Source organism: Sinocyclocheilus rhinocerous, unplaced genomic scaffold (assembly GCF_001515625.1).
Source record: "Sinocyclocheilus rhinocerous isolate Xijiao unplaced genomic scaffold, SAMN03320098_v1.1 scaffold616, whole genome shotgun sequence".
Lineage (NCBI taxonomy): Eukaryota > Metazoa > Chordata > Actinopteri > Cypriniformes > Cyprinidae > Sinocyclocheilus > Sinocyclocheilus rhinocerous.
Window position 1 is genome coordinate 881,044 of NW_015631496.1, and position 10,180 is coordinate 891,223.

At 38.1% G+C, this 10,180-nt stretch overlaps 2 protein-coding genes across 3 annotated transcripts in view; one reads left to right on the forward strand and one right to left on the reverse strand.

The window, feature by feature from the left end:
• LOC107741751 (hepatocyte nuclear factor 6-like) overlaps positions 1-4,781 on the forward strand; it is an 8,837-nt gene extending 4,056 nt beyond the window's left edge. The window contains exon 3 of the mRNA XM_016554526.1: positions 1,399-4,781. Within this exon, the coding sequence (XP_016410012.1) occupies positions 1,399-1,709 (311 nt within the window). The 3' untranslated portion in view covers positions 1,710-4,781. The remainder of the gene's footprint in view (positions 1-1,398) is intronic.
• A 90-nt stretch (positions 4,782-4,871) lies between these two features.
• LOC107741753 (cathepsin S-like) lies at positions 4,872-9,153 on the reverse strand. 2 transcript variants are annotated; one of them, XM_016554529.1, is made up of 8 exons: positions 9,035-9,153; positions 7,178-7,303; positions 6,779-6,901; positions 6,291-6,443; positions 5,821-6,045; positions 5,442-5,607; positions 5,210-5,312; positions 4,877-5,045 (listed from the first exon to the last, which is right to left on the reverse strand). In XM_016554529.1, exons 2-8 carry the CDS (start codon positions 7,298-7,300, stop codon positions 4,946-4,948), a joined length of 993 nt encoding a protein of 330 aa, XP_016410015.1. In that variant the 5' UTR covers positions 7,301-7,303; positions 9,035-9,153; the 3' UTR covers positions 4,877-4,945. The 2 variants fall into 2 exon arrangements, with proteins under 2 accessions (XP_016410016.1, XP_016410015.1); XM_016554530.1 differs by lacking the exon at positions 9,035-9,153 and having other exon boundaries at positions 4,872-5,045; positions 7,183-7,263.
• Between the last annotated feature and the right edge of the window lie 1,027 nt (positions 9,154-10,180).

The window sequence follows — 10,180 nt, forward strand, 5'->3', positions numbered from 1 at the left end:
GTTTCAGCTACATGAGACAAGTGGTATACATCATGATTAGGGCCTGCTCCCACGATCATAAGAACTCTATGGGGGGATGTTTATGTCTGGGAGTGTGGTGCGGAGCGCAGGATTTATAGCATGGTAATTCCTACCTTTTACACATGATTACAACATCAGGAAGCATTTTGTTAATTGTTCGCCATTGTATTGGCGAAAGCAAGTGGGCCCTATCGAGAGAATCAGGAGTTTGAATATGATACAGAGGTAAATGCTGAACTGAAACATTAAGCATTTTAAGGACAATAGACTTTCTGAATGTTTTGTTTCTTCTGGTTTGTTGTATTTGATATAGATCATTATTGTTCAGCACGTTTACAGTCTTTCTCTTTATCACTTAATCTCCCTTATCCTGAATTTCCACTAGGGGATCAATAAAATACATGTATCTATCTATATATCAAGTTGGCAGTTGTCTGATAGAGACTCTCTCTGGTTTTCAGGCAATAGTCTGGTCTACACCCAGTGCAGTATTTAATTACGCTGTATATTATATTAACATTAATAGCGATATATGATAAATACTGCGCAATGAAAATGCCGAGTATTGACAATATTGGCTCTAACTGATCTGTTGCATCTTTTTCTACTGCACAGGACTGCTCAGTTTCATTTTACATGCAATGTTTTCTATTTCTATTTTCTTTTCCTGATTTCCTGATCTGTTGCATATTTTTCTGTAGTAGCAAAGGACTTATCATCTCACAAACTAGTTGCATTTTAGATGCAATGTTTTACATTTTAAAATGGTGAGATCTTTAAAATTTGCAATCTTTCTTTTTTTTAGCTTTTGACTGTATTTACCTGATCATTTGCATATTTTTTCTACAACAGCAAAGGTCTTCTACAATAGCAAAGTACTTATTCATCATCTCAAACTAGTTGCACTTCAGATGCAATGTTTCAACATTTTAGCTTTCGGCTGTAATTTCCTGATCATTTGCATATTTTTCTACAAAAGCAAAGGACTTAATTATTATCCCTTAAACTACTTGTACTTCAGATTCAATGGTTAGCATTTTAAAATGTTGAGATCTTAAAAATCTGAGAATATTTCCGCCTTTGACCATAATTTCCTTGATGAAACTGTCAACCATTATTTGTGCATCTTTCTCTTTTTTTTGCTGTTTACAGTTTGAAACTTTTAAAATTATATTATTGTTAATGATGCAAGCCACACGTTAAAAATCTACACTGAATAGACCTTTATCAAACTATTTATGTTTTCCGCAATTAACTAAGTGTGGAGCCTATTAGACAGCAAAGATAAATTGCTAATGATAATGGAAAGACCAATTAAGATTTTCAGGTCTTATTTGTAGACTAATGTTTTTTTTTCTCTCTCTGTCTCTTTTTCAGCTTGTAAGCGTAAGGAGCAGGAGCAATCCAAGCTAGAACGCAACCAGGGGCCCAAGCGTACCCGGCTAGTCTTCACAGACCTGCAGCGTCGCACTCTTATGGCCATTTTCAGAGAGAACCACCGACCGACTAAAGACCTGCAGATCACCATTTCTCAGCAGCTTGGCCTTGAGCTTTCCACAGTAAGCAACTTCTTCATGAACGCTCGCCGCAGAAACCTCAACCGCTGGACCGAAGAGGGCCGCCCATCCTCCACTGGCTCATCGGGGTCCAGCACTGCATCTCCAGCTGTGACCTGCTCCACGGCGTGAAGGGAAAATGAGCCGTTTTTTGCTCTGCACAGCACAGGTTTACCTGTAGCTCCTAGAGTTTGAGATTTTTAATCAAGGGTGTTTTTGTATACAAATCAACAGCATATGAAACCAAAGATGAAGTCTGATGTTCGCAATGTCTAGATGAGACAGGATATGATTGTAGATTTAGCGTTGATTATTTTAGCTTTAATCGCAAAGGATTGGCCCGACACATCAGGGCTTATGAAATCACTCACTAATCAACATATTGAGGGTTATGAAAAGCTACTGAATAGATATTGAATCTATTAATTTTGTAATTCATTACAGCGTCTAAAATCAGTGCAAATGTTTCTGTTTTTTCTTTGTTGATCATGACCGTCAAAATGATATTTTTAGAGTTCTCGAAAGAGAGAGAGATGATTTTGCAACAAATGGAAAATGAATGACCAAAGAAACAAAGAAGGATGCAAATGAATCTTTCAGAGATTCTTTTAAAGGGGAAAAACTACTGGATAAAGAAGCTGAAACCAAAATATGAACATTTTTTAGGAGCTTGTTTTCTTTGTATACACCTTCGTAACAAAAAGCCAGGCCTCATAGTCCAAAAAAGGCATCTGCTGTGTGACAACTACAGTCTCAGCACAGGACTGGAGTCGCATCCTCTCAGACAATATGAGGAGGAACTCAGCTATGACTCTTTTAGCAACAGACTTTTAACTTGTTGGTGAGTTTCTGCTGACAGAATGGCTGTGAAGAGGAATCCAGGACGCTCTTGCATACTTTCCATTTGATTTCAAATGATTCCTTAGATGTCACACTGAGGATGGAGAAATCCATTTGTTTTTGTAAAAATTTCAAGCACACAATCTGGCCGATGGCTGTTCGTACCGGAAAAAGCTCAAAATCTCGAAGAACCTGATGAAAAATACTCACAAAAAGCTTGAATTGAACATGAACTGAGAACCACTTTGTGTATTTATAATTATTTATGTATTTATTTCCAATCTTCTAGCTATTTATTTTATTTATTTGCTAGTTACCGTCAGTATTTATTTCACCGAGTGTTGTTTGTGTGTGAAAAATGGCCCCTATCTCTGATAGGAGTCCCAATACCAAAGATGAATATTTGTCCTCCCTGAATGTCCGACGTTTCTCATCTCCTGAACGCTGTGTTAGTATTTCGATATCCAAGCTAGCGTACCCATCCATGTTCATCGTTCACATGTGCTGCATGTCTAGACCCTTTAGGCCACAGCCTGACCAAACAAATCGAGTCTCAGCGTGATCGTAAAACAGCACACAAGTGGCTGTGAAGTCGAGATGATTCTATATTTAGGCTGTTGAACTGTGATCTCCTCACTGCAGTCCACATTTACTGTACGATGATTGTACGTGCTGTGCCGTGGTCTCTCGGGTTGGGCCGTCGAGGGAGAGATCGTCCCTTTTTCAATGCTCTTTCACATTCCCCCGTGTTTAACCTTTGCAGGGCATGTAGCGAGGCCCCTTCACAGCACACACTTGAAAGAGGGCCCATGAAAAAGGCCATCGACTTTTGCCGACTTCAAAGAGGCCCTTTTTATCTGTGTCCTCTCAGCGGCTGGGGCCGGAGCTCTGCACTCGGTAGGGCCCATGGGCTTAGGGCGTTCACGGGGAGGGGTGGCAGATCAGAGGCTAGCAGCATTACCGAATCACGGTGAGGAAGGGGAGGGGTGGTGAATGGGAGTTTGGGGATGTGAATTAAAGTTTAATGAGCGACAATTGTAAGCGTGCTGCGCAAGGGGCAAAGGTGTGTGTGTGCGTCTCAACTCTCCAGGTCACCCTGTTGCAGCACTGGTGGTTAGCCGGGCCTCTCTTTTTGTAGAGATGTAATGATTTAGGTTATAATAATTTGCAAACTTACGCGGTAGATGGTTAGAGATCACTCGACGACCTGTAGCGTCCCGAAGATCAAGTTTAGCAGATCATGGCAGACGCGTCTAACGTAATTTAGTATTTGGCGCCTCCCAGTGGACATTTTGTTCACACGCTTACTGAGAGGAGCATAAATCACGCCATATTCTCGTAGTGTTCAACATCTTCAGATACATTTGAAAGAGTTACTACAATGTGTAAATCTTAGGTGATATTTCCATTTCGCCGTCCCACTGAGGGGAACCCGTTTGGCCATTTTTGTTCTAGCCTACCCGACAGCTCTAATTTCATCGACCTCAACTGTGTGTGATGTGTCGTGTAGCTGAGATGTAACTGTACCAAAGATCCCATCCATTCAGGGAGCGTCTGTGCGTTACTATAGCCAAATGTGCTGGAATCAATCCGTGAACACAACTAAATCACAGCTCTACCTGCAGGCAGAGAGAACCTTGTTTGTCTGAGTGTGTGTGTGTGTGTGTGTGTGAGAGAGAGAGAGAGAGAGAGAGCGATTGAAGAACATTTATCAGTATAAAGACCAAATGGGAATGACAATCGGAGCAAGAGAGAGGGTCTTGCTGATCTTATGATTGCTTATCCCTCCAAAAAGAAAAAAAAAAAGCCAAATAAGTGTTACCATGTAAAAGTGAGGATAGAGACCAAAATAAATGTTAAATATGTTTGTCTCTACAAATATCATGCAATTATGTTTTAGCTGTGTCATATGAATCGCCCGAATAAAAATATGATTTTAGCAAACTTGATTGTTGGATCATAGGCTGACAGAATTCATTCTCTCAAGGCATTTTTGGCATCTGGAGTTCCACTTATTAACGGTTCAGATAAACAGACTGAAAAGGTAGCAAGTGTTTTCTTTTTTCTTTTACCTATCACTCATTTAAAATCTCTTTCTGCTGGTGTGAACATCTGTGTCATTTTATGCCATTCTCTCCCTTGTGTTACCTTATGAATGTGGCTAATCAACCAAAGGTGTAAAAATCACAGCAATCTAAATGTCAATCATAACTGGACATTGTGTGCTGATCTTGAAAAATCCTTTAATACCTCATGTGAAACTGTTCGTTGTGATGTTGCACTGAATAAAACCAAGTCATTTGTAAACATACTGAATAGAGTGAAAGCATTTTTTTCTTTTAAAGCTTTACAAGAGAGAAAAATTATATTTATATTGCAAGACATTCTTAAAATACATTTGGATTTTTAAAAAGACAATGGAAATTGAAAAAAAACATAGTATATAGAACACTCATTCACAGCTAAGAAATTAAATAAAATATTTCTTATTTCTTATCTATATTCATAGATTTCAACGTGGGTTTCAGTTACATAACCGGATAGGATGCGTATGAGGCGATGCCACACATGTTGTTCTGGTTTCTGGCCATACGGATGTAGCCACCATCTCCAAATCCAGTACCCCAACTGTTCAAGCAAAAGATAATAACTAGCATATGTATTTATTCATCTCAATGTTTTGTTTGAAATAGAAGTTCTCTTGTTACACTAAGACTACCAAGACTACACTGGGTATATTTCGAAAAACAAAATTAGACCCAGTAAGTTCATAACAATCATTATGATTGTACCTGTTTTTGACCAGCCAAAAGTCCTGTCCCGCAATCGCACCGTATCCCACAACCAGCACTGCATGGTTTATGATTTTGCTGCAAGATGGATCATTGTAAACTCCTGTGGACAGATGTGAGATAACATTATAATAGCTACCAACAAAAAATAAAAATAATTTTGACCTTCAGTTTGCAACCTGAAAACTTGGTAATCGGCCTGACTGAAATGTGATGAGAAAGAAATACTCACCACTACGGTACATGATAAACTGAGGACGGGTGGCATCAATGGCCACTGAAATGGGCCCGATGTTGGCAACAGCCTGCTTCAGGGCCTCCTCATCTCCCTGACTGACAGAATAGTACCTGGTGCAGTTTGCTGCACGCTGGAATGGATTGTATCTGCACTGCCCTTGCTGCAGAACACATTTATTTATTAGATTATATTCATAATAATGGGTTGCAGCTTTTTAAAAATGAGCCAAGCACTGACAGATCCAGCTGTCTGTATACATATCGCTAAAATCTTGCAGTGACAGTTCCTGACACTTCTAATATGAAATGTTTCTACCATGTTTCGGTAATTATCACTTGTTTCTTCTTCACTTAGACCCACACAAACAACTTACCACTCCTTCATAAGGGTAAGATGACTCTGAGTCTATTCCACCATTTTTAATAACATACTGGAAGGCATCATTCATCCAACCACCACTGCAGCCATGGGTGCCGTAACTGGAGGAACAGTCCACCAGATTCTGAGGACTGAGTTCGACCAGCTTTCCTGTGGTATTCATCAGCTGACCTTCAAGAGCCCCAACAGCGCTGAACGCCCAACACGAACCACATGCACCCTGACAGCAGAGAGAGAAGTATGATAAAACTACTAAAACGAGGAAACACAAGAACTGTGGAATATTTACACTTTTTGACTTCAAGCTACATATAATAGCAATACAATGTGAACCTGAAATTCTTAAAAATGCTTTTGTCTCAGGTCTATCAAAAGAAACAAAAAGACTACTCAGACAAAAATCTAAATTAGAAAATCATTTTGTTTTTGTATTTAAAAAAACAACAACAAATGGTATAATCACACCTGCATCTTCACACTGGAGACATATCCCTTCTCTCTCCAGTCCAAAGAGTCTGGGACAGCAGCTCTAGAAAAGCCCACAAATTCTGCTGTTTGCCTCTTAAAGCCAGGGGGAACACGAGTAGTGGCTAACGTTTGCAGGATCTCTTCTGTTGTCTGTGAATCAACAAAACAAAGAGGACAATTTGAATGTCAGATGATGAAATTGTCACTGCACCTGATATAGCCGATGTCTGCCAAAGTGTAAAACTTTATGGCTGTGCAATTTCTAGACACTACATTAACTTAAACATCTAGAACCTTTTGTAAAGATAATATATTGGCTGAAAAAATATGTTCCCTCACACAGAATAGCTTCATGCTAAAAAATAGAAACAAGGAAATAAAGCAGTATTGCGTGCCAGAAGTTTATTTTTTATTTTTTTTAAAGCAAACTGAATGCAAGTGCATGAAAACAAAAACCACAGACAAAGAAATGCAGTGGTTCTTACCATGTCACCCATGTGGTTCATGCCCAGGTCATATGAATGCAGGCCCATGGAGGCCTCCAGGTTGTGAAGTGTGATAAGTTCAAGGTTTCTCTCCCACAACTCCCTCCTGCCCAGTTCTTCAACCTGCCAATATAAACAACAGAAATTCCACAGTTTAATACAGCAATATATAAAACTATTGATATCACTGGTCATAATATTTAAGTCTCAAATGAATACATTATTATTTCTATAACAAACAAGCCCATGAATCAAGCTTTACCAGTTTGATAAGAAACAAGGAAGAAATTGAGTTTGTATTCCTCACAGAACATGTGATTTAAAAAATATATATTCTAGATGTAGGTACAAGATCATCTTTTGGATCATCTGACAGATTAATGAAATTCATGGTCTCACCTTACTGGAGTAAAACTTGTTATGCATCTTCTTCCACAACTCCCAGTGCTGGTCTAGATTTGTGTTGAAATGGGCCAGTGCTGCGCTACAACACACGGCAAACAGCAAGCTCCCGAGCATCATGGACTGACAAGAACAAAACGGCAAGTGATAATTACTGCCATGCATTCAAACATCAATATTTTATGTGATAATATATTCTCATTGCATTATGTTGACAGCTGGCCGACATATAAGCCACAATATTAAGAGATTATTTTAGTGAATGACTACTGAAACGATATATATGTCCATTTATATGTTCATATCAATGGAACGAAACCAGGGAAGTTGCTAGGGTTGGTTAGTATGTGGTATGGAGTCAATATAATGCCACTTATATATGCAAAATAATAAAGTTTTGCAAAAGAAAATAAAGTTTTGCAAAAGAAAATGTTTTGCAAACGAAAATGAAAGTTCGAGATCGATATGAAGCTTGAGTCGTAGACCTTTTTAATGATGTAAATAAATGAAAAACAAAGTCGAGATCCTTTAACATTAAAACTAGCAGTAACTCTGAGCTCATGTAAACAAAGAACGCTTCTGTGCGCTGGCGTCCTCCCACAGGTTAAGAGATTTTAAACAAACACATTTAGTTAACCAAATGAAACAATACACATTTTAATGCTATAAAAGTGTGCACATTGTGCATGTTAACAACTTTTTTAACTTGAGCAAACACTGCTAATACACATATACATTTGTTAATAAAACGAAAACATGCATGTTTTAATGCTAGAGAATAAAAGGAAACGATCCACCCGAATGCCTCTGCTCAACGATGGTGCCTGGATCAGTGAGCTGTGTCTCAGGCCGATGACGTCACTTCCAGGGAGGCATGCCCAGGCCTGTTGTACACGCCCCCGTCCCTTGACTCCACCCCCATGTCAAAACAGTGCCAGAAAGCGAGACGCGCAGAAACGTGAAGCGCAAAGGGAAAAACGGTATCGCAAGCTCAAACTTGACTGAAACGCAAAATAAAAGCAGCGTTGCAAATAAATTAGTAGATATGGCCATGGAAAATATGTATTGCAAAATCATTGCTTTTGTGCTGTTTCATTTATATTTTGCAATTCTTTATTTTTGTTTGCAAAACTTCTTTTTTTCTGCGCAATACTTCATTTTCTTTTGCAATTCTTTATTTTTGTTTGCAAAAAACACATTTATTTTTCTCAATACTTTTATTTTCGTTTGCAAAACTTTATTTTCTTTTGCAAAACTTTATTATTTTGCATATATATGTGGAATTATATTGACTCCATACTTTGGGGCTTTGAATTAATAGCGATTTAATGAAAACGGGCTCTCAGTTCCACCTACTGGCCGGAACAGGTACTTTAATACTGCAGTGAGCTGAACACAAACGCCATTCACACAGAACGTATTTGTGCTTTAAATATGCAAACAAAATGGAAGAACACAGACTGTCGAGACACATTTTTAAACTTGAAACAGCATTTTAAAAACGTGGCGTGAGAAGCTGAAAAAGCAGAGAGGCGAGGCGCAAGGGTCAAAGACGTCTGTTGCCGTATGAAGTTTACATAGAAAAAAAAACTTTTCTCTTTTTCACCACTAGTACAGAAGAAAGTGCAAGAATTTAATAAAAAATCTATATTATCTGACGTTATCTTAAAAAAATCAGGGGCTTTGGACAATACACACTATCATTACAAATCACTGAGGAAAGCTATTATAAACCCAGTCAATGGCATAATTAAAACAGAAAGAGAAAGTGTTTTGACAGAGAACACCAACAAAAAGGACTTTTATTAAATAGATACAAGTGAGGAAAAAATGAATTGATGTATCTCGTCTCACCTGTGTACTCCTGTTAAGCTGCACTTCTGGACTCTGTAAAGGAGGTGATGATAAACGAGTTCCTGGTTGCTTTGCTTTTACTTTGTTCCATCACGTGCTAATGTCTGCCTATTGTCATATGACACCGCTGTCTTCTTTCTTGGTTAGGCTACATGAGTGAAAAAAATTACTGAAATAAAATTAACAAATTATTGTTGGATCAAGGTTAATTCACTATACCACCCATAAAACATACACACATACATTTTTGGCATCATCCACTGTAATGTAATAGTTCAGATAAGCAGACTTAAAGGTACCAAGTGTTTTTTAAAACTCCTCTAAATCTCTTTCTGTTTGAGTGAACATCTGAAATGCCACTTGTTCAAAAAGTTGCCCCGTGTATCATCATGAATTTTTATCATCAAGGCAACTTTTTGAGCAAGTGGCATTTCAGATGTTCACTCAAACAGAAAGAGATTTAGAAGAGTTTAAAAAAACACTTGGTACCTTTACTAATCTGAACTATTACATTACAGTGGATGATGCCAAAAATCTATTTTTGAGCAATTTTGCTGGGCAATTTTTTTTGAGCAATATGTTGCTTAGGCACTTTCCCACTGCGAATGGGTAACAAATTTCTGTCTGGATATTTTATATCAGTCGTGGTCCCTGTGGCTCACCTGGTTGCCTGTTGATGGCAACATTGCCCAAAGTTGCCCAGCAACATTGCTCAAAATGTTTCCCCCTGTATCATCAGCCTAACTCCTGCAGAAAACGTACTGCATGTCAATGACCAAAAGAACCATTAACTAGCTTGTGCATGGTAGGATACAAAGTGACAAAGGTATGAATCCCCTCCCCCATTTTCAATACCATAGGGGGGGGAAAGTGAAAAATGGGGAAAAGGAGAAGAAAAGTTGGTTGTAACATCCCCTTTAACTCTTGGTAGCTGGCCCCAGACAGTAGAATGCTTTTTTTTTTTTTTTTTTTTTTTTTTTCTCAAACACATGTAATATTGCTCACATATTCCTCACATATAATCAATAGTATATTACAACCTTTCCTAAACTCATTTTTTATTATGTTAATTTGACCTTTCATATTTATTTATTTTTATTAGTAGTATTTTTTTAATTGTATTTTTATAGTATTTTTTGTTAATAG